Here is a 27,880-nt window from a genome sequence, read left to right on the forward strand (position 1 = left end):
CCACAGCATATCTCCCATAACACCACCACCACATCCACAGCATATCTCCCATAACACCACCACCACATCCACAGCATATCCCCCATAACACCACCACCACATCCACAGCATACCCCCCATGATCCCACCACCACATCCACAGCATATCCCCCATAACACCACCACCACATCCACAGCATATCCCCCATAACACCACCACCACATCCACAGCATATCCCCCATAACACCACCACCACATCCACAGCATATCCCTCATAACACCACCACCACATCCACAGCACATCCCCCATAACACCACCACCACATCCACAGCATATCCCCTATAACACCACCACCACATCCACAGCATATCCCCCATAACACCACCACCACATCCACAGCATATCCCCCATAACACCACCACCACATCCACAGCATATCCCCCATAACATCACCACCACATCCACAGCATATCTCCATAACACCACCACCACATCCACAGCATATCCCCCATAACACCACCGCCACATCCACAGCATATCTCCATAATACCACCACCACATCCACAACATATCCCCCATAACACCACCACATCCACAGCATATCCCCCATAACACCACCACCACATCCACAACATAACCCCCATAATACCACCGCCACATCCACAGCATATCCCCCATAATACCACCGCCACATCCACAGCATATCCCCCATAATACCACCGCCACATCCACAGCATATCCCCCATAATACCACTGCCACATCCACAGCACATCCCCCATAACAGCACCGCCACATCCACTGCATATCCCCCATAATACCACCACCACATCCACAGCATATCCCCCATAATACCATTGCCACATCCACAACATATCCCCCATAACACCACCACCACATCCACAGCATTTCTCCATAATATCACCACCACATCCACAGCATATCCCCCATAACACCACCACTACATCCACAGACTATCCCCCATAACACCACCACCACATCCACAGCATATCTCCATAACACCACCACCACATCCACAGCATATCCCCCATAACACCACCGCCACATCCACAGCATATCTCCATAATACCACCACCACATCCACAACATATCCCCCATAACACCACCACCACATCCACAACATACCCCCCATAACACCACCACCACATCCACAGCATATCCCCCATAACACCACCGCCACATCCACAGCATATCTCCATAATACCACCGCCACATCCACAGCATATCCCCCATAACACCACCACCACATCCACAACATAACCCCCATAACACCACCACACCTACAGCATATCCCTCATAATACCACCGCCACATCCACAGCATATCCCCCATAATACCACCGCCACATCCACAGCACATCGTATAACACCACCGCCACATCCACAGCATATCCCCCATAATACCACCACCACATCCACAGCATATCCCCCATAATACCACCGCCACATCCACAACATATCCCCCATAACACCACCACCACATCCACAGCATATCCCCCATAACACCCCCACCACATCCACAGCATATCCCCCATAACATCACCACCACATCCACAGCATATCCCCCATAATACCACCGCCACATCCACAGCATATCCCCCATAATACCACCGCCACATCCACAGCATATCCCCCATAATACCACCGCCACATCCACAGCATATCTCCATAATACCACCGCCACATCCACAGCATACCCCCATAACACCTCCGCCACATCCACAGCATATCCCCCCTAACACCACCGCCACATTCACAGCATATCCCCCATAACACCACCACCACATCCACAGCATATTCCCCATAACACCACCACCACATCCACAGCATATCCCCGATAAAACCACCACCACAACCACAGCATATCTCCATAACACCACCATCACATCCACAGCATATCCCCCATAACACCACCACCACATCCACAACATAACCTCCATAACACCACCACCACATCCACAGCATATCCCCCATAACACCACCGCCACATCCACAGCATATCTCCATAATACCACCGCCACATTCACAGCATATCTCCCATAACACCACCGCCACATCCACAGCATATTCCCCATGATCCCACCGCCACATCCACAGCATATCCCCCATAATACCACCACCACATCCACAGCATGTCCCCCATAATACCACCGCCACATCCACAGCATATCCCCCATAATACCACCACCACATCCACAGCATATCCCCCATAATACCACCGCCACTTCCACAGCATATCCCCCATACCACCACCGCCACATCCACAGCATATCCCCCATAATACCACCGCCACATCCACAACATAACCCCCATAACAGCACCACCACATCCACAGCACATCCCCCATAACACCACCACCACATCCACAGCATTTCTCCATAATACCACCACCACATCCACAGCATATCCCCATAACACCACCACCACATCCACAGCATATCCCCCATAACACCACCACCACATCCACAGCATATCCCCCATAACACAACCACTACATCCACAGCATATCCCCCATAACACCACCACCACATCCACAGCATATCTCCATAACACCACCACCACATCCACAGCATATCCCCCATAACACCACCACCACATCCACAGCATATCCCCCATAACACCACCACCACATCCACAGCATTTCTCCATAATACCACCACCACATCCACAGCATATCCCCCATAACACCACCACTACATCCACAGCATATCCCCCATAACACCACCACCACATCCACAGCATATCTCCATAACACCACCACCACATCCACAGCATACCCCCCATAACACCACCACCACATCCACAGCATATTCCCCATAACATCACCACCACATCCACAGCATATCTCCATAACACCACCGCCACATCCACAGCATATCTCCATAATACCAGCACCACATCCACAACATATCCCCCATAACACCACCACCACATCCACAACATATCCCCCATAACACCACCACATCCACAGCATATCCCCCATAACACCACCACCACATCCACAACATAACCCCCATAACACCACCACATCCACAGCATATCCCCCATAATACCACCGCCACATCCACAGCATATCCCCCATAATACCACCGCCACATCCACAGCACATCCCCCATAACACCACCACCACATCCACAGCATATCCCCCATAACACCACCACCACATCCACAGCATATCCCCCATAACACCACCACCACATCCACAGCATATCTCCCATAACACAACCACTACATCCACAGCATATCCCCCATAACACCACCACCACATCCACAGCATATCTCCATAACACCACCACCACATCCACAGCATATCCCCCATAACACCACCACCACATCCACAGCATGTCCCCCATAACACCACCACCACATCCACAGCATTTCTCCATAATACCACCACCACATCCACAGCATATCCCCCATAACACCACCACTACATCCACAGCATATCCCCCATAACACCACCACCACATCCACAGCATATCTCCATAACACCACCACCACATCCACAGCATACCCCCCATAACACCACCACCACATCCACAGCATATTCCCCATAACATCACCACCACATCCACAGCATATCCCCCATAACACCACCGCCACATCCACAGCATATCTCCATAATACCAGCACCACATCCACAACATATCCCCCATAACACCACCACCACATCCACAACATATCCCCCATAACACCACCACATCCACAGCATATCCCCCATAACACCACCACCACATCCACAACATAACCCCCATAACACCACCACTTCCACAGCATATCCCCCATAATACCACCGCCACATCCACAGCATATCCCCCATAATACCACCGCCACATCCACAGCACATCCCCAATAACACCACCGCCACATCCACAGCACATCGTATAACACCACCGCCACATCCACAGCATATCCCCCATAACACCACCACTACATCCACAGCATATCCCCCATAACACCACCACCACATCCACAACATAACCCCCATAACAGCACCGCCACATCCACAGCACATCCCCCATAATACCACCACCACATCCACAGCATATCCCCCATAACACCACCACCACATCCACAGCATATCCCCCATAACACAACCACTACATCCACAGCATATCCCCCATAACACCACCACCACATCCACAGCATATCTCCATAACACCACCACCACATCCACAGCATATCCCCCATAACACCACCACCACATCCACAGCATATCCCCCATAACACCACCACCACATCCACAGCATTTCTCCATAATACCACCACCACATCCACAGCATATCCCCCATAACACCACCACTACATCCACAGCATATCCCCCATAACACCACCACCACATCCACAGCATATCCCCCATAACACCACCACCACATCCACAGCATTTCTCCATAATACCACCACCACATCCACAGCATATCCCCCATAACACCACCACCACATCCACAGCATACCCCCCATAACACCACCACCACATCCACAGCATATTCCCCATAACATCACCACCACATCCACAGCATATCCCCCATAACACCACCGCCACATCCACAGCATATCTCCATAATACCAGCACCACATCCACAACATATCCCCCATAACACCACCACCACATCCACAACATATCCCCCATAACACCACCACATCCACAGCATATCCCACATAACACCACCACCACATCCACAACATAACCCCCATAACACCACCACATCCACAGCATATCCCCCATAATACCACCGCCACATCCACAGCATATCCCCCATAATACCACCGCCACATCCACAGCACATCCCCCATAACACCACCGCCACATCCACAGCACATCGTATAACACCACCGCCACATCCACAGCATATCCCCCATAACACCACCACTACATCCACAGCATATCCCCCATAACACCACCACCACATCCACAACATAACCCCCATAACAGCACCGCCACATCCACAGCACATCCCCCATAATACCACCACCACATCCACAGCATATGCCCCATTATACCACCGCCACATCCACAGCACATCCCCCATAACACCACCGCCACATCCACAGCACATCGTATAACACCACCGCCACATCCACAGCATATCCCCCATAACACCACCACTACATCCACAGCATATCCCCCATAACACCACCACCACATCCACAACATAACCCCCATAACAGCACCGCCACATCCACAGCACATCCCCCATAATACCACCACCACATCCACAGCATATCCCCCATAATACCACCACCACATCCACAGCATATCCCCATAACACCACCACCACATGCACAGCATATCCCCCATAATACCACCGCCACATCCACAGCATATCCCCCATAACACCACCACCACATCCACAGCATATCCCCCATAACACCACCGCCACATCCACAGCATATCCCCCATGATTCCACCACCACATCCACAGCATATCCCCCATAATACCACCACCACATCCACAGCATATCCCCCATAATACCACCGCCACATCCACAACATATCCCCCATAACACCACCACCACATGCACAGCATATCCCCCATAATACCACCGCCACATCCACAGCATATCCCCCATAACACCACCACCACATCCACAGCATATCCCCCATAACACCACCGCCACATCCACAGCACATCCCCCATGATCCCACCACCACATCCACAGCATATCCCCCATAATACCACCGCCACATCCACAACATATCCCCCATAACACCACCACCACATCCACAGCATATCCCCCATAACACCACCACCACATCCACAGCATATCCCCCATAATACCACCACCACATCCACAGCATATCCCCCATAATACCACCGCCACATCCACAGCATATCCCCCATAATACCACCGCCACATCCACAACATAACCCCCATAACACCACCACCACATCCACAGCATATCCCCCATAATACCACCACCACATCCACAGCATATCCCCCATAATACCACCGCCACATCCACAGCATATCCCCCATAATACCACCACCACATCCACAACATAACCCCCATAACACCACCACCACATCCACAGCATATCCCCCATAATACCACCGCCACATCCACAGCATATCCCCCATAACACCACCGCCACATCCACAGCATATCCCCCATAACACCACCGCCACATCCACAGCATATCCCCCATGATCCCACCACCACATCCACAGCATATCCCCCATGATCCCACCACCACATCCACAGCATATCCCCATAACACCACCACCACATCCACAGCATATCCCCATAACACCACCACCACATCCACAGCATATCTCCATAATACCACCACCACATCCACAACATATCCCCCATAACACCACCAGCACATCCACAGCATTTCTCCATAATATCACCACCACATCCACAGCATATCTCCCATAACACCACCACCACATCCACAGCATATCGCCCATAACACCACCACCACATCCACAGCATATCCCCCATAACACCACCACCACATCCACAGCATATCTCCCATAACACCACCACCACATCCACAGCATATCCCCCATAACACCACCACCACATCCACAGCATACCCCCCATGATCCCACCACCACATCCACAGCATATCCCCCATAACACCACCACCACATCCACAGCATATCCCCCATAACACCACCACCACATCCACAGCATATCCCCCATAACACCACCACCACATCCACAGCATATCCCTCATAACACCACCACCACATCCACAGCACATCCCCCATAACACCACCACCACATCCACAGCATATCCCCTATAACACCACCACCACATCCACAGCATATCCCCCATAACACCACCACCACATCCACAGCATATCCCCCATAACACCACCACCACATCCACAGCATATCCCCCATAACATCACCACCACATCCACAGCATATCTCCATAACACCACCACCACATCCACAGCATATCCCCCATAACACCACCGCCACATCCACAGCATATCTCCATAATACCACCACCACATCCACAACATATCCCCCATAACACCACCACATCCACAGCATATCCCCCATAACACCACCACCACATCCACAACATAACCCCCATAATACCACCGCCACATCCACAGCATATCCCCCATAATACCACCGCCACATCCACAGCATATCCCCCATAATACCACCGCCACAACCACAGCATATCCCCCATAATACCACTGCCACATCCACAGCACATCCCCCATAACACCACCGCCACATCCACTGCATATCCCCCATAATACCACCACCACATCCACAGCATATCCCCCATAATACCATTGCCACATCCACAACATATCCCCCATAACACCACCACCACATCCACAGCATTTCTACATAATATCACCACCACATCCACAGCATATCCCCCATAACACCACCACTACATCCACAGACTATCCCCCATAACACCACCACCACATCCACAGCATATCTCCATAACACCACCACCACATCCAAAGCATATCCCCCATAACACCACCGCCACATCCACAGCATATCTCCATAATACCACCACCACATCCACAACATATCCCCCATAACACCACCACCACATCCACAACATACCCCCCATAACACCACCACCACATCCACAGCATATCCCCCATAACACCACCGCCACATCCACAGCATATCTCCATAATACCACCGCCACATCCACAGCATATCCCCCATAACACCACCACCACATCCACAACATAACCCCCATAACACCACCACACCTACAGCATATCCCTCATAATACCACCGCCACATCCACAGCATATCCCCCATAATACCACCGCCACATCCACAGCACATCGTATAACACCACCGCCACATCCACAGCATATCCCCCATAATACCACCACCACCACAGCATATCCCCCATAATACCACCGCCACATCCACAACATATCCCCCATAACACCACCACCACATCCACAGCATATCCCCCATAACACCCCCACCACATCCACAGCATATCCCCCATAACATCACCACCACATCCACAGCATATCCCCCATAATACCACCGCCACATCCACAGCATATCCCCCATAATACCACCGCCACATCCACAGCAAATCCCCCATAATACCACCGCCACATCCACAGCATATCTCCATAATACCACCGCCACATCCACAGCATACCCCCATAACACCTCCGCCACATCCACAGCATATCCCCCCTAACACCACCGCCACATCCACAGCATATCCCCCATAACACCACCACCACATCCACAGCATATTCCCCATAACACCACCACCACATCCACAGCATATCCCCGATAAAACCACCACCACATCCACAGCATATCTCCATAACACCACCATCACATCCACAGCATATCCCCCATAACACCACCACCACATCCACAACATAACCTCCATAACACCACCACCACATCCACAGCATATCCCCCATAACACCACCGCCACATCCACAGCATATCTCCATAATACCACCGCCACATTCACAGCATATCTCCCATAACACCACCGCCACATCCACAGCATATCTCCATAATACCACCGCCACATTCACAGCATATCTCCCATAACACCACCGCCACATCCACAGCATATTCCCCATGATCCCACCGCCACATCCACAGCATATCCCCCATAATACCACCACCACATCCACAGCATGTCCCCCATAATACCACCGCCACATCCACAGCATATCTCCCATAATACCACCACCACATCCACAGCATATCCCCCATAATACCACCGCCACATCCACAGCATATCCCCCATAATACCACCGCCACATCCACAACATAACCCCCATAACAGCACCACCACATCCACAGCATTTCTCCATAATACCACCACCACATCCACAGCATATCCCCATAACACCACCACCACATCCACAGCATATCCCCCATAACACCACCACCACATCCACAGCATATCCCCCATAACACAACCACTACATCCACAGCATATCCCCCATAACACCACCACCACATCCACAGCATATCCCCCATAACACCACCACCACATCCACAGCATTTCTCCATAATACCACCACCACATCCACAGCATATCCCCCATAACACCACCACTACATCCACAGCATATCCCCCATAACACCACCACCACATCCACAGCATATCTCCATAACACCACCGCCACATCCACAGCATATTCCCCATGATCCCACCGCCACATCCACAGCATATCCCCCATAATACCACCACCACATCCACAGCATGTCCCCCATAATACCACCGCCACATCCACAGCATATCTCCCATAATACCACCACCACATCCACAGCATATCCCCCATAATACCACCGCCACATCCACAGCATATCCCCCATAATACCACCGCCACATCCACAACATAACCCCCATAACAGCACCACCACATCCACAGCATTTCTCCATAATACCACCACCACATCCACAGCATATCCCCATAACACCACCACCACATCCACAGCATATCCCCCATAACACCACCACCACATCCACAGCATATCCCCCATAACACAACCACTACATCCACAGCATATCCCCCATAACACCACCACCACATCCACAGCATATCCCCCATAACACCACCACCACATCCACAGCATTTCTCCATAATACCACCACCACATCCACAGCATATCCCCCATAACACCACCACTACATCCACAGCATATCCCCCATAACATCACCACCACATCCACAGCATATCTCCATAACACCACCGCCACATCCACAGCATATCTCCATAATACCAGCACCACATCCACAACATATCCCCCATAACACCACCACCACATCCACAACATATCCCCCATAACACCACCACATCCACAGCATATCCCCCATAACACCACCACCACATCCACAACATAACCCCCATAACACCACCACATCCACAGCATATCCCCCATAATACCACCGCCACATCCACAGCATATCCCCCATAATACCACCGCCACATCCACAGCACATCCCCCATAACACCACCACCACATCCACAGCATATCCCCCATAACACCACCACCACATCCACAGCATATCCCCCATAACACAACCACTACATCCACAGCATATCCCCCATAACACCACCACCACATCCACAGCATATCTCCATAACACCACCACCACATCCACAGCATATCCCCCATAACACCACCACCACATCCACAGCATATCCCCCATAACACCACCACCACATCCACAGCATTTCTCCATAATACCACCACCACATCCACAGCATATCCCCCATAACACCACCACTACATCCACAGCATATCCCCCATAACACCACCACCACATCCACAGCATATCTCCATAACACCACCACCACATCCACAGCATATCCCCCATAACATCACCGCCACATCCACAGCATATCTCCATAATACCAGCACCACATCCACAACATATCCCCCATAACACCACCACCACATCCACAATATATCCCCCATAACACCACCACATCCACAGCATACCCCCCATAACACCACCACCACATCCACAGCATATTCCCCATAACATCACCACCACATCCACAGCATATCCCCCATAACACCACCGCCACATCCACAGCATATCTCCATAATACCAGCACCACATCCACAACATATCCCCCATAACACCACCACCACATCCACAACATATCCCCCATAACACCACCACATCCACAGCATATCCCCCATAACACCACCACCACATCCACAACATAACCCCCATAACACCACCACATCCACAGCATATCCCCCATAATACCACCGCCACATCCACAGCATATCCCCCATAATACCACCGCCACATCCACAGCACATCGTATAACACCACCGCCACATCCACAGCATATCCCCCATAATACCACCACCACATCCACAGCATATCCCCCATAATACCACCGCCACATCCACAGCATATCCCCCATAATACCACCGCCACATCCACAACATAACCCCCATAACAGCACCACCACATCCACAGCACATCCCCCATAACACCACCACCACATCCACAGCATTTCTCCATAATACCACCACCACATCCACAGCATATCCCCATAACACCACCACCACATCCACAGCATATCCCCCATAACACCACCACCACATCCACAGCATATCCCCCATAACACAACCACTACATCCACAGCATATCCCCCATAACACCACCACCACATCCACAGCATATCCCCCATAACACCACCACCACATCCACAGCATTTCTCCATAATACCACCACCACATCCACAGCATATCCCCCATAACACCACCACTACATCCACAGCATATCCCCCATAACACCACCACCACATCCACAGCATATCTCCATAACACCACCACCACATCCACAGCATACCCCCCATAACACCACCACCACATCCACAGCATATTCCCCATAACATCACCACCACATCCACAGCATATCTCCATAACACCACCGCCACATCCACAGCATATCTCCATAATACCAGCACCACATCCACAACATATCCCCCATAACACCACCACCACATCCACAACATATCCCCCATAACACCACCACATCCACAGCATATCCCCCATAACACCACCACCACATCCACAACATAACCCCCATAACACCACCACATCCACAGCATATCCCCCATAATACCACCGCCACATCCACAGCACATCCCCCATAACACCACCACCACATCCACAGCATATCCCCCATAACACCACCACCACATCCACAGCATATCCCCCATAACACAACCACTACATCCACAGCATATCCCCCATAACACCACCACCACATCCACAGCATATCTCCATAACACCACCACCACATCCACAGCATATCCCCCATAACACCACCACCACATCCACAGCATATCCCCCATAACACCACCACCACATCCACAGCATTTCTCCATAATACCACCACCACATCCACAGCATATCCCCCATAACACCACCACTACATCCACAGCATATCCCCCATAACACCACCACCACATCCACAGCATATCTCCATAACACCACCACCACATCCACAGCATATCCCCCATAACATCACCGCCACATCCACAGCATATCTCCATAATACCAGCACCACATCCACAACATATCCCCCATAACACCACCACCACATCCACAACATATCCCCCATAACACCACCACATCCACAGCATACCCCCCATAACACCACCACCACATCCACAGCATATTCCCCATAACATCACCACCACATCCACAGCATATCCCCCATAACACCACCGCCACATCCACAGCATATCTCCATAATACCAGCACCACATCCACAACATATCCCCCATAACACCACCACCACATCCACAACATATCCCCCATAACACCACCACATCCACAGCATATCCCCCATAACACCACCACCACATCCACAACATAACCCCCATAACACCACCACATCCACAGCATATCCCCCATAATACCACCGCCACATCCACAGCATATCCCCCATAATACCACCGCCACATCCACAGCACATCCCCCATAACACCACCGCCACATCCACAGCATATCCCCCATAACACCACCACTACATCCACAGCATATCCCCCATAACACCACCACCACATCCACAACATAACCCCCATAACAGCACCGCCACATCCACAGCACATCCCCCATAATACCACCACCACATCCACAGCATATGCCCCATAATACCACCGCCACATCCACAGCACATCCCCCATAACACCACCGCCACATCCACAGCACATCGTATAACACCACCGCCACATCCACAGCATATCCCCCATAACACCACCACTACATCCACAGCATATCCCCCATAACACCACCACCACATCCACAACATAACCCCCATAACAGCACCGCCACATCCACAGCACATCCCCCATAATACCACCACCACATCCACAGCATATCCCCCATACCACCGCCACATCCACAACATATCCCCCATAATACCACCGCCACATCCACAACATAACCCCCATAACAGCACCACCACATCCACAGCACATCCCCCATAACACCACCACCACATCCACAGCATTTCTCCATAATACCACCACCACATCCACAGCATATTCCCCATAACACCACCACTACATCCACAGCATATCTCCATAACACCACCACATCCACAGCATATCCCCCATAACACCACCACCACATCCACAGCATATCTCCATAACACCACCACATCCACAGCATATCCCCCATAACACCACAACCACATCCACAGCATACCCCCCATAACACCACCACCACATCCACAGCATATCCCCCATAATACCACCGCCACATCCACAACATATCCCCCATAACACCACCACCACCACCACATCCACAGCATTTCTCCATAATATCACCACTACATCCACAGCATATCCCCCATAACATCACCACCACATCCACAGCATATCCCCCATAACACCACCACTACATCCACAGCATATCCCCCATAACACCACCACCACATCCACAGCATATCTCCATAACACCACCACCACATCCACAGCATATCCCCCATAACACCACCACCACATTCACAGCATATCCCCCATAACACCACCGCCACATCCACAGCATATCTCCATAATACTACCGCCACATCCACAACATATCCCCCATAACACCACCACCACATCCACAGCATATCCCCCATAATACCACCACCACATCCACAGCATATCTCCATAACACCACCACCACATCCACAGCATATCCCCCATAACACCACCACCACATCCACAGCATATCCCCCATAATACCACCACCACATCCACAGCATATCTCCATAACACCACCACCACATCCACAACATATCCCCCATAACACCACCACCACATCCACAGCATATCCCCCATAATACCACCGCCACATCCACAGCATATCCCCATAACACCACCACCACATCCACAGCATATCCCCCATAACACCACCACCACATCCACAGCATATCCCCCATAACACCACCGCCACATCCACAGCATATCTCCATAATACCACCACCACATCCACAGCATATCCCCCATAACACCACCACATCCACAGCATATCCCCCATAATACCACCACCACATCCACAGCATATCCCCCATAACACCACCACCACATTCACAGCATATCTCCATAACACCACCACCACATCCACAGCATATCCCCCATAACACCACCACCACATCCACAGCATATCCCCCATAACACCACCACATCCACAGCATATCCCCCATAATACCACCGCCACATCCACAGCATATCCCCCATAATACCACCGCCACATCCACAGCACATCCTATAAACACCACCGCCACATCCACAGCATATCCCCCATAACACCACCACCACATCCACAGCATATCCCCCATAACACCACCACATCCACAGCATATCCCCCATAATACCACCGCCACATCCACAGCATATCCCCCATAATACCACCGCCACATCCACAGCATATCCCCCATAACACCACCGCCACATCCACAGCATATCTCCATAATACCACCGCCACATCCACAGCATATCTCCATAACACCACCGCCACATCCACAACATAACCCCCATAACAGCACCACCACATCCACAGCATATCCCCCATAACACCACCACTACATCCACAGCATATCCCCCATAACACCACCACCACATCCACAGCATATCCCCCATAATACCACCGCCACATCCACAGCATATCTCCATAATACCACCGCCACATCCACAGCATATCTCCATAATACCACCACCACATCCACAGCATATCCCCAATAATGCCACCGCCACCTCCACAGCATATCTCACATACCACCACCACCATATCCACAGCATATCCCCAATAACACCACCACCACATCCACAACATAACCCCCATAACACCACCACCACATCCACAGATCCAGATGCGGATGACACACATGATTATTACACAGGTGTGATAGATCCAGATACTGATTACACACATATTACACAGGTGTGATAGATTCAGATACTGATGACACACTATTATTACACAGGTGTGATAGATCCAGATACTGATTACACACATATTGCACAGGTGTGATAGATCCAGATGCTGATGACACACATGAATATTACACAGGTGTGATAGATCCAGATACTGATGACACACATGATTATTAGACAGGTGTGATAGATCCAGATACTGATGACACACATGATTATTACACAGGTGTGATAGATCCAGATACTGATGACACACATGATTATTACACAGGTGTGATAGATCCAGATGCTGATTACACACATGATTATTACACAGGTGTGATAGATCCAGATACTGATTACACACATGATTATTACACAGGTGTGATAGATCCAGATACTGATTACACACATGATTATTACACAGGTGTGATAGATACTGATGCTGATTACACACATGATTATTACACAGGTGTGATAGATCCAGATACTGACTACACACATGATTATTACACAGGTGTGATAGATCCAGATGCTGATTACACACATGATTATTACACAGGTGTGATAGATCCAGATACTGATTACACACATGATTATTACACAGGTGTGATAGATCCAGATACTGATTACACACATGATTATTACACAGGTGTGATAGATCCAGATGCTGATTACACACATGATTATTACACAGGTGTGATAGATCCAGATGCTGATTACACACATGATTATTACACAGGTGTGATAGATCCAGATACTGATTACACACATGATTATTACACAGGTGTGATAGATCCAGATACTGATGACACACATGATTATTACACAGGTGTGATAGATCCAGCTACTGATTACACACATGATTATTACACAGGTGTGATAGATCCAGATGCTGATGACACACATGGTTATTACACAGGTGTGATAGATCCAGATACTGATGACACACATGATTATTACACAGGTGTGATAGATCCAGCTACTGATTACACACATGATTATTACACAGGTGTGATAGATCCAGATGCTGATGGTACACATGATTATTACACAGGTGTGACAGATCCAGATACTGATGACACACATGATTATTACACAGGTGTGATAGATCCAGATACTGATGACACACATGATTATTACACAGGTGTGATAGATCCAGATACTGATGACACACATGATTATTACACAGGTGTGATAGATCCAGATACTGATGACACACATGGTTATTACACAGGTGTGATAGATCCAGATGCTGATTACACACATGATTATTACACAGGTGTGATAGTTCCATTACATGATTATTACACAGGCGGCCTCTATGAGAGGCCACTGTAACTTGTGCAGTGTTACAGTATTGGCTTCGGGGGGTCAGAAAACAAGTCAGTATGTGGTGTGACCAACATTTGTTTCTCACAGTGCAGCTTGTCATCGTCATCGAGGTCTCCCGTAGTGCAGCACCTCTCCTTTGCATAGAGCTGATCAAGTTGGTGATTGTGGCCAGTGGATTGTGGCTCCGTTCCTCTACAAAGTGCGACGTTACTGGATATTGGCAGGAACCTGAACATGCTGTCGTATACGCCGATCCAGATCAATGGTGATCCGGGGAGTGCGTTATCCTGCTGCAACGTGGAGCCGTGCGTTATCCTGCTGCAACGTGGGGCCATGCGTTATCCTGCTGCAACGTGGGGCAGTGCGTTATCCTGCTGCAACATGGAGCCATACGTTATCCTGCTGCAACATGGAGTCGTGCGTTATCCTGCTGCAACATGGGACCGTGCGGTATCCTGCTGCAACATGGAGCCATGCGTTATCCTGCTGCAACATGGAGCCGTACATTATCCTGCTGCAACGTGGGACCGTGCGTTATCCTGCTGCAACGTGGAGCCGTACGTTATCCTGCTGCAACGTGGGAACGTGGGGCCGTGCGTTATCCTGCTGCAACATGGAGCCGTGCATTATCCTGCTGCAACGTGGAGCCTTACGTTATCCTGCTGCAACGTGGGGCGTGCGTTATCCTGCTGCAACATGGAGCTGGGCGTTATCCTGCTGCAACGTGGGGCCGTGCGTTATCCTGCTGCAATGTGGAGCCGTGCGTTATCTTGCTGCAACGTGGGGCCGTGCGTTATCCTGCTGCAACATGGAGCCGGGCGTTATCCTGCTGCAACGTGGGGCCGTGCGTTATCCTGCTGCAACGTGGGGCCGTGCGTTATCCTGCTGCAACATGGAGCTGTACGTTATCCTGCTGCAACGTGGGGCTGTGCGTTATCCTGCTGCAACGTGGGGCTGTGCGTTATCCTGCTGCAACCTGGGGCAGTGCGTTATCCTGCTGCAACGTGGGGCTGTGCGTTATCATGCTGCAACGTGGGGCTGTATGTTATCCTGCTGCAACATGGGGCCCTGCGTTATCCTGCTGCAACGTGGGGCTGTGCATTATCCTGCTGCAACGTGGAGCCGTGCATGATCCTGCTGCAACATGGGGCTGTGCGTTATCCTGCTGCAACATGGGGCCCTGCTTTATCCTGCTGCAACATGGGGCCGTATGTTATCCTGCTGCAACGTGGGGCTGTGCGTTATCCTGCTGCAAAGTGGGGCCATATGTTATCCTGCTGAAACGTGGGGCTGTGCGTTATCCTGCTGCAAAGTGGGGCCATATGTTATCCTGCTGAAACGTGGGGGTGTGCGTTATCCTGCTGCAACGTGGGGCTGTGCGCTATCCTGCTGCAACGTGGGGCCGTATGTTATCCTGCTGCAACGTGGGGCTGTGCATTATCCTGCTGCAACGTGGGGCCGTATGTTATCCTGCTGCAACGTGGGGCTGTGCGTTATCCTGCTGCAAAGTGGGGCCGTATGTTATCCTGCTGAAACGTGGGGGTGTGCGTTATCCTGCTGCAACGTGGGGCTGTGCGCTATCCTGCTGCAACGTGGGGCCGTATGTTATCCTGCTGCAACGTGGGGCTGTGCATTATCCTGCTGCAACGTGGGGCCGTATGTTATCCTGCTGAAACGTGGGGCTTTGCGTTATCCTGCTGCAACGTGGGGCTGTGCGTTGTCATGCTGCAACGTGGGGCTGTATGTTATCCTGCTGCAACGTGGGGCCGTACGTTATCCTGCTGCAACGTGGGGATGTAAGACAGTAGTTTGCTAATTATATCCCATAAGGGCTACTATATCCTAGGCATTTTTTGTGGTTTGGTGCCTTCTGCCATTGTTGTGTATCTCCTCTTCTGGTGTATGGTGTCATATTTTATGTGTAACTACCGGGTGAGTCATAAAGGACGGACGTTTTTAAACTAATCATAAAATCGTTAAATATTTATTAAATATAAATGTATTCACAGATTTGGTTACGTATACTAATAGCATTTGACAAATTCAAGTGTGGAAAACAACATCTGCCATGTGGTGGCCATTATCAGTGATGCATTTCCAAAGGCGTTCTTGGAAGTTGGCATCAACACGTTCCAACACAACTCTGTCGATTTGGGCAACTTCCACTCGAATAGCTTCCTTCAGTTCTTGTAATGATCGAGGCTTAAGCTTGTATACACGTGATTTGAGGTGACCCCATAAGTAATAATCGCACATGGACAGGTCTGGGGACCTAGGAGGCCAATTAATATCGCCAAACCTGGAAATGATGCGACCAGGGAAGAGAGGGCGAAGAACGTTCATTGTTGCTCCGGCTGTGTGGGCCGTTGCCCCATCTTGTTGAAACCACACACTAGAGATGGGGATATGTTGCCGTCGTAACTCAGGAACAAAGAAGTTATTTATCATGGCGATATAACGTTGTGAGTTCACGGTAACAGTATTGCCATTATCGCCTTCGAAAAAGTACGGACCGATCACGCCATATTTGCCCATAGCGCACCACACCGTTACCTTAGGGCTGTGCAGCGGTCGTTCATGTCATTCTTTCGGATTTTCATAGGCCCAATAACGGCAGTTCTGCTGATTAACCATGCCATTGACATGGAAATGAGCTTCATCACTCATGAGTAAAATAAGGTTGTCGTTTTGCTCAATAATTGCTTCCATGTCATGTGCGAACTTCAGTCGCGCTGCGTAATCCCCGCGCTCCGTTGCACAATGGCCGATTTATAGGGGTGGAAATGCAGGTCTAAATGCAAAATACGCCTTACTGTACGATTACTGAGGGCAAGTTCTAAAGAATGTTTCCGAGCAGATCGACTCGGACTACGCAGCATGGCTTGCCTGACGCGTTCCACATTTTCAGGGGTACGTGCCGTTCGTGGAGCCCCCGGTGGTCGTTTGTTCATTAGTGTACCTCGTGTACGGAGTGCTTCAACCCAACGTAGGATAGTGTTACCAGCGGGAACAGCTTGATTTCTGTGAATATTGAAATGACGCCGAAACTCACGCTGAACGGCTGTGATACACTCATTATTCTTGACAAAACTGTCGTACGCAAAAACGCGATGTTCTATCGTCCACGGCACCATAGCTTAAGCTGAAACTAACCTCACAAACATAACCCCGCCTCCCGCACATCTCTACCTCCACCTGGTGGTGAGTTATAGCCACTTCAAATACATCCGTCCTTTATATTTAACGATTTTATGATTAGTTTAAAAACGTCCGCCCTTTATGACTCACCCTGTATATTATGATTATTGTGCTCTTGTATACTTACCGATTATAATAAAATTTTCATATTTTTATAGTCTAAAATTGTTGGATTCAGTCACTCCCTTTTCTCCTTGTGTATACATAGTTCCATGGAGTGGAACCACTTATCATGGCAGACCATATATTCAGGTTACTGCCATTTGTGCTCTGTAAAGTATTGGGCTATTGTGTTTTACTAACGTGGGGCTGTGCGTTATCCTGCTGCAACGTGGGGCCGTGCGTTATCCTGCTGCAACGTGGGGCCGTGCGTTATCCTGCTGCAACGTGGGGCCGTGCGTTATCCTGCTGCAACGTGGGGCCGTGCGTTATCCTGCTGCAACGTGGGGCCGTGCGTTATCCTGCTGCAACGTGGGGCCGTGCGTTATCCTGCTGCAACGTGGGACTGTGCGTTATCCTGCTGCAACGTGGGGCTGTTGATGAGCTACAGGCAGGTGTAGACCAAGATGAGAACAAAGAGCTGCGGTCAGGTGGAGACTCCGATGAGGACAACAAGCTGCAGTCAGGTGGAGACTCCGATGAGGATGAGGAGCTGCAGTCAGGTGGAGACCTCGATGAGGATGAGGAGCTGCAGTCAGGTGGAGACTCCGATGAGGATGAGGAGCTGCAGTCAGGTGGAGACCAAGATGAGGATGAGGAGCTGCAGTGAGGTGGAGACTCCGATGAGGACAACAAGCTGCAGTCAGGTGGAGACTCCGATGAGGATGAGGAGCTGCAGTCAGGTGGAGACTCCGATGAGGATGAGGAGCTGCAGTCAGGTGGAGACATCGATGAAAATGAAGAGGATGTAGATGAGCTTCCCTGAGACGGTTTCTGACAGTTTGTGCAGAAATTCTTTGGTTATGCAGACGGATTGTTGCAGCAGTTGTCCGAGTGGCCGGTCTCAGACCATCTTGGAGGTGAAGAGGCTAGATGTTGAGGTCCTGGACCTCTGTGGCTGCATGTGGTCTGCGGTTGTGAGGCCGGTTGGATGCACTGCTAAATTCTCTGAAACACCTTTGGAGATGGCTTATGGTGGAGAAATGAACATTCAATTCACGGGAACAGTTCCGGTGGCCATTCCTGCATTCATTTTGCCAACTGCACACTCCCTCAAAACCTGCAACATCTGTGGCAATGAGCAGTGTAATAACACGTTACTGTGTCCTTTTATTGTGGCCGCCTAAGGACCTGGGCAACAATCATCTGTGTCATCAGCATCTGGATCTACCGCACTGTGAGGTGGACGGATGACCTCAGCAGAGAAGATCACACTGAGGCTACTTTCACATTAACGGTTTTTAGCGCTGCGCTTCGTGCGCAATAGAAACGCATGCAAAAATGCATCATGCGTTTTGCATGCATTTGTGTTTTTAGGCGTATGCGTTTTAACCAGTTTCTAGCCATGTTAACTCTTAAAACGCATGCGTTTTCAAACACAGGCGTGCGCATGTCCATGCGCATGCCAGCGTTCCCATAGACTGTAATGCGTTATTTTGACGCATTCCGTGCGCAAGCGTGTGCATGCGTTTTTTTTTACACCATTGGACAGACCCAAAAATGCAACAGCTTGCGTCGGGCGCGCCTCGGCGCACACAACGAAAAACGCATGCGCACGGAAACGCATACGAACTCGTGCAAACACAAGACCATGCGCCTCCATGTTAAACATAGGTGTGCATGACGCATGCGCATGGACGTGCACGATGCGTTGCGCAAAAAAACGCTAATGTGAAACCAGCCTAAAGTACACAGATCTAGACACATTGTGATCAATATGGGAGAGAAAAGGCCTTCTGTGACCCGAGGAAGCGTCTTAGATCTTTATTCCGTGTAACTTCTCTGTCCTCCACTTACCTTTAAAGCTGCGGTCCAGGTGGTCAGATGGGGCTGCGCTCTGCTCTGACACTCTTGGGCCACAGTTCGCTTCCTCGTGATCTGCTGCAGATCCTTCTGTAGATCTCGTTCAATGTCCTGTGCTCTCTGCAGATCCTTTGTGCTTTGGGCTTTGCGCATCTTCAGCGTTTCTTGCAGCAGCCTGTGCGCCGCCATGCTCTCTGCTGCCTGCAACTCTTCAGCTTCCAGCTGCAACAGTAGAGTCCTCCCCCGCTCCAAAGTGCGGAGACTGCCACAGTAGCGCTGGAGACCCACGAGCCACTGACAGAGGGATGCTGCGGCTGCGCTCACTGGCTGGACATGGTGGACATCAAATTCCGGTCTGTTTACCGCTCTGGTCAAGGAAGCAAAAATGCAGTCGGCCATCTTGTACCCATCGTAAAACTGCAAATCCTGGACGAAGAGAAAATACGGTGACATTCCCATCACCCACCAATACCAGCAATATCCAACTGAGACGCTATCAGAAACCACCAATAACACTCGGACGCATCCTGTGGAATATCAGACCTTCATTGTCCAGTGGCCACTATCAGACTACACATAACGTCAGACATCAGAATGGAGCAGGAACTGGACAGGAACAGTCAGACTACACATTATTACATCCTGAAAGATATCAGATAGTTCCTGCCTCTCCTCAGTCCTGCAGTCGGTGAGACACATGACCATTCCTGCCTCTCCTCAGTCCTACAGTCGGTGAGACACCTGACCATTCCTGCCTCTCCTCAGTCCTACAGTCGGTGAGACACATGACCATTCCTGCCTCTCCTCAGTCCTACAGTCGGTGAGACACCTGACCATTCCTGCCTCTCCTCAGTCCTACAGTCGGTGAGACACCTGACCATTCTTGTCTCTCCTCAGTCCTACAGTCGGCGAGGCACATGACCATTTCTGCCTCTCCTCAGTCCTACAGTCGGCGAGACACTTGACTGTTACAGCCTCACCTCAGTCCTACAGTCAGGGAGACATATGACCATTCCTGCCTCTCCTCAGTCGTACAGTCGGTGAGACACATGACCATTCCTGTCTCTCCTCAGTCCTGCAGTCGGTGAGACACATGACCATTCCTGCCTCTCCTCAGTCCTACAGTCGGTGAGACACCAGACCATTCCTGCCTCTCCTCAGTCTTACAGTCAGTGAGACACATGACCATTCCTGCCTCTCCTCTGTCCTACAGTCAATGAGACACCTGACCAATCCTGCCTCTCCTCAGTTCTACAGTCGGTGAGACACCAGGACCATTCTTGCCTCACCTCAGTCCTACAGTCAGTGAGACACCAGGACCATTCCTGCCTCACCTCAGTCTTACAGTCGGTGAGACACATGACCATTCCTACAGTCAGCGAGACACATGACCATTCCTGCCTCTCCTCAGTCCTACAGTTGGTGAGACACATGACCATTCCTACAGTCAGCGAGACACCAGACCATTCCTGCCTCACCTCAGTCCCCCAATCAGCAAGATACATGACGGTTCCTGCCTCTCCTCTGTCCTACAGTCAGCGAGACTCATGATCATTCCTGTCTCTCCTCACTACTACAGTCGGTGAGACACCAGACCATTCCTGCCTCTCCTCATTCCTACAGTCAGTGAGACACCAGACCGTTCCTGCCTCACCTCAGTCCTACAGTCAGCAAATCACATGACCGCTCCTGCCTCACCTCAGTCCTATACTCAGCAAGACACACAACCATTCCTACCTCTCCTTAGTCCTACAGTCAGCAAGACCCACGACCACTCCTACAGTCAGCGAGACACATGACTGTTCATGCCTCTCCTCAGTCGGCGAGACACTTGACTGTTACAGCCTCACCTCAGTCCTACAGTTAGGGAGACACATGACCATTCCTGCGACTCCTCAGTTCTGCAGTCGGTGAGACACATGACCATTCCTGCCTCTCCTCAGTCCTACAGTCGGTGAGACACCAGACCATTCCTGCCTCTCCTCAGTCCTGCAGTCGGTGAGGCAAATGACCATTCCTGCCTCTCCTCAGTCCTACAGTCGGTGAGACACATGCCCATTCCTGCCTCTCCTCAGTCCTACCGTCGGTGAGACACATGACCATTCCTGCCTCTCCTCAGTCCTACAGTCGGTGAGACACATGACCATTCCTGCCTCTCCTCAGTCCTACAGTCAGTGAGACACCAGGACCATTCTTGCCTCCCCTCAGTCTTACAGTCGGCAAGACATATGACCATTCCTGCCTCACCTCAGTCCTACAGTTGGTGAGACACATGACCATTCCTACAGTCAGCGAGACACATGACCATTCCTGCCTCTCCTCAGTCCTACAGTGGGTGAGACACATGACCATTCCTACAGTCAGCGAGACACATGAACATTCCTGCCTCTCCTGAATCCTACAGTCGGTGAGGCACACAACCATTCCTACATTCAGCGAGACACATGACCATTCCTGCCTCTCCCCAATCCTACAGTCGGTGACACACATGACCATTCCTACCTCTCCTCAGTCCTGCAGTCGGTGAGGCACACAACTATTCCTACAGTCAGCGAGACACATGACCATTCCTGCCTCTCCTCAGTCCTACAGTCGGTGGGACACATGACCATTCCTGCCTCTCCACAGTCCTACAGTCGGTGAGACACAACCATTCCTACAGTCAGTGAGACATATGACCATTCCTGCATCTCCTCAGTCCAACAGTCGGTGAGAAACACAACCATTCCTACAGTCAGCGAGACACATGACCATTACTGCCTCTCCTCAGTCCTACAGTCGGTGAGACACATGACCATTCCTGCCTCTCCTCAGTCCTACAGTCGGTGACACACAACCATTCCAACAGTCAGCGAGACATATGACCATTCCTGCCTCTAGTCAGTCCTACAGTCGGTGAGACACATGACCATTCCTGCCTCTCCTCAGTCCTACAGTCGGTGAGACACCAGACCATTCCTGCCTCTCCTCAGTCTTACAGTCAGTGAGACACATGACCATTCCTGCCTCTCCTCTGTCCTACAGTCAATGAGACACCTGACCAATCCTGCCTCTCCTCAGTTCTACAGTCGGTGAGACACCAGGACCATTCTTGCCTCACCTCAGTCCTACAGTCAGTGAGACACCAGGACCATTCCTGCCTCTCCTCAGTCCTACAGTCGGTGAGACACCAGGACCATTCCTCCCTCTCCTCAGTCCTATAGTCTGTGAGACACGAGTGTTCCTGCCTCACCTCAGTCCTACAGTCAGCGAGACACATGACCATTCCTGCCTCTCCTCAGTCCTACAGTCGGTGAGACACATGACCATTCCTGTTTCTCCTCAGTCCTACAGTCGGTGAGACACACAACCATTCCTACAGTCAGCGAGACATATGACCATTCCTGCCTCTCCTCAGTCCTACAGTCGGTGGGACACATGACCATTCCTGCCTCTCCTCAGTCCTACAGTCGGTGAGACACAACCATTCCTACAGTCAGTGAGACATATGACCATTCCTGCATCTCCTCAGTCCTACAGTCATGAGACACACAACCATTCCTACAGTCAGTGAGACACATGACCATTCCTGCCTCTCCTCAGTCCTACAGTCGGTGAGACACATGACCATTCCTACAGTCAGCGAGACACCAGACCATTCCTGCCTCACCTCAGTCCCCCAATCAGCAAGATACATGACGGTTCCTGCCTCTCCTCTGTCCTACAGTCAGCGAGACTCATGATCATTCCTGTCTCTCCTCAGTCCTACAGTCGGTGAGACACCAGACCATTCCTGCCTCTCCTCATTCCTACAGTCAGTGAGACACCAGACCGTTCCTGCCTCACCTCAGTCCTACAGTCAGCAAATAACATGGCCGCTCTTGCCTCACCTCAGTCCTATACTCCGCAAGACACACAACCATTCCTACCTCTCCTTAGTCCTACAGTCAGCAAGACCCACGACCACTCCTACAGTCAGCGAGACACATGACTGTTCATGCCTCTCCTCAGTCGGCGAGACACTTGACTGTTACAGCCTCACCTCAGTCCTACAGTCAGGGAGACACATGACCATTCCTGCGACTCCTCAGTTCTGCAGTCGGTGAGACACATGACCATTCCTGCCTCTCCTCAGTCCTACAGTCGGTGAGACACCAGACCATTCCTGCCTCTCCTCAGTCCTGCAGTCAGTGAGGCACATGACCATTCCTGCCTCTCCTCAGTCCTACAGTCGGTGAGACACATGACCATTCCTGCCTCTCCTAATTCCTACCGTCGGTGAGACACATGACCATTCCTGCCTCTCCTCAGTCCTACAGTCGGTGAGACACATGACCATTCCTGCCTCTCCTCAGTCCTACAGTCGGTGAGACACCTGACCATTCCTGCCTCTCCTCAGTCCTACTGTCGGCAAGACACATGACCATTCCTGCCTCACCTCAGTCCTACAGTCGATGAGACACATGACCATTCCTACAGTCAGCGAGACACATGACCATTCCCGCCTCTCCTCAGTCCTACAGTCGGTGAGACACATGACCATTCCTACAGTCAGCGAGACACATGAACATTCCTGCCTCTCCTCAATCCTACAGTCGGTGAGGCACACAACCATTCCTACATTCAGCGAGACACATGACCATTCCTGCCTCTCCTCAGTCCTACAGTCAGTGAGACACCAGGACCATTCCTGCCTCTCCTCAGTCCTACAGTCGGTGGGACACATGACCATTCCTGCCTCTCCTCAGTCCTACAGTCGGTGAGACACAACCATTCCTACAGTCAGTGAGACATATGACCATTCCTGCATCTCCTCAGTCCTACAGTCGGTGAGACACACAACCATTCCTACAGTCAGCGAGACACATGACCATTCCTGCCTCTCCTCAGTCCTACAGTCGGTGAGACACATGACCATTCCTACAGTCAGCGAGACACCAGACCATTCCTGCCTCACCTCAGTCCCCCAATCAGCAAGATACATGACGGTTCCTGCCTCTCCTCTGTCCTACAGTCAGCGAGACTCATGATCATTCCTGTCTCTCCTCAGTCCTACAGTCGGTGAGACACCAGACCATTCCTGCCTCTCCTCATTCCTACAGTCAGTGAGACACCAGACCGTTCCTGCCTCACCTCAGTCCTACAGTCAGCAAATAACATGACCGCTCTTGCCTCACCTCAGTCCTATACTCCGCAAGACACACAACCATTCCTACCTCTCCTTAGTCCTACAGTCAGCAAGACCCACGCCCACTCCTACAGTCAGCGAGACACATGACTGTTCATGCCTCTCCTCAGTCGGCGAGACACTTGACTGTTACAGCCTCACCTCAGTCCTACAGTCAGGGAGACACATGACCATTCCTGCGACTCCTCAGTTCTGCAGTCGGTGAGACACATGACCATTCCTGCCTCTCCTCAGTCCTACAGTCGGTGAGACACCAGACCATTCCTGCCTCTCCTCAGTCCTGCAGTCAGTGAGGCACATGACCATTCCTGCCTCTCCTCAGTCCTACAGTCGGTGAGACACATGACCATTCCTGCCTCTCCTCATTCCTACCGTCGGTGAGACACATGACCATTCCTGCCTCTCCTCAGTCCTACAGTCGGTGAGACACATGACCATTCCTGCCTCTCCTCAGTCCTACAGTCGGTGAGACACCTGACCATTCCTGCCTCTCCTCAGTCCTACTGTCGGCAAGACACATGACCATTCCTGCCTCACCTCAGTCCTACAGTCGATGAGACACATGACCATTCCTACAGTCAGCGAGACACATGACCATTCCCGCCTCTCCTCAGTCCTACAGTCGGTGAGACACATGACCATTCCTACAGTCAGCGAGACACATGAACATTCCTGCCTCTCCTCAATCCTACAGTCGGTGAGGCACACAACCATTCCTACATTCAGCGAGACACATGACCATTCATGCCTCTCCTCAATCCTGCAGTCGGTGACACACATGACCATTCCTACCTCTCCTCAGTCCTGCAGTCGGTGAGGCACACAACTATTCCTACAGTCAGCGAGACACATGACCATTCCTGCCTCTCCTCAGTCCTACAGTCGGTGGGACACATGACCATTCCTGCCTCTCCTCAGTCCTACAGTCGGTGAGACACAACCATTCCTACAGTCGGTGAGAAACAACCATTCCTACAGTCAGTGAGACATATGACCATTCCTGCATCTCCTCAGTCCTACAGTCGGTGAGACACACAACCATTCCTACAGTCAGCGAGACACATGACCATTCCTGCCTCTCCTCAGTCCTACAGTCGGTGAGACACATGACCATTCCGGTCTCTCCTCAGTCCTACAGTCGGTGACACACAACCATTCCAACAGTCACCGAGACATATGACCTTTCCTGCCTCTAGTCAGTCCTACAGTCGGTGAGACACATGAACATTCCTGCCTCTCCTCAGTCCTACAGTCGGTGAGACACCAGACCACTCCTGCCTCTCCTCAGTCCTACAGTCGGTGAGACACCAGGACCATTCCTGCCTCTCCTCAGTCCTATA

The 27,880-nt window shown here is 51.0% G+C and overlaps 1 protein-coding gene across 2 annotated transcripts in view; it reads right to left on the bottom strand.

Moving 5' to 3' along the window:
* DNHD1 (dynein heavy chain domain 1) overlaps positions 1–27,880 on the bottom strand; it is a 185,293-nt gene that overhangs the window by 103,357 nt on the left and 54,056 nt on the right. For both annotated transcript variants that reach the window (XM_073559822.1, XM_073559821.1), the window contains exon 4: positions 21,368–21,799. In XM_073559822.1, the coding sequence (XP_073415923.1) occupies positions 21,368–21,799 (432 nt within the window). The remainder of the gene's footprint in view (positions 1–21,367; positions 21,800–27,880) is intronic.

The sequence above is a fragment of the Dendrobates tinctorius genome, unplaced genomic scaffold (assembly GCF_039654945.1).
Source record: "Dendrobates tinctorius isolate UK_male_01 unplaced genomic scaffold, ASM3965494v1 ptg000275l, whole genome shotgun sequence".
In the NCBI taxonomy this organism is placed as follows: domain Eukaryota; kingdom Metazoa; phylum Chordata; class Amphibia; order Anura; family Dendrobatidae; genus Dendrobates; species Dendrobates tinctorius.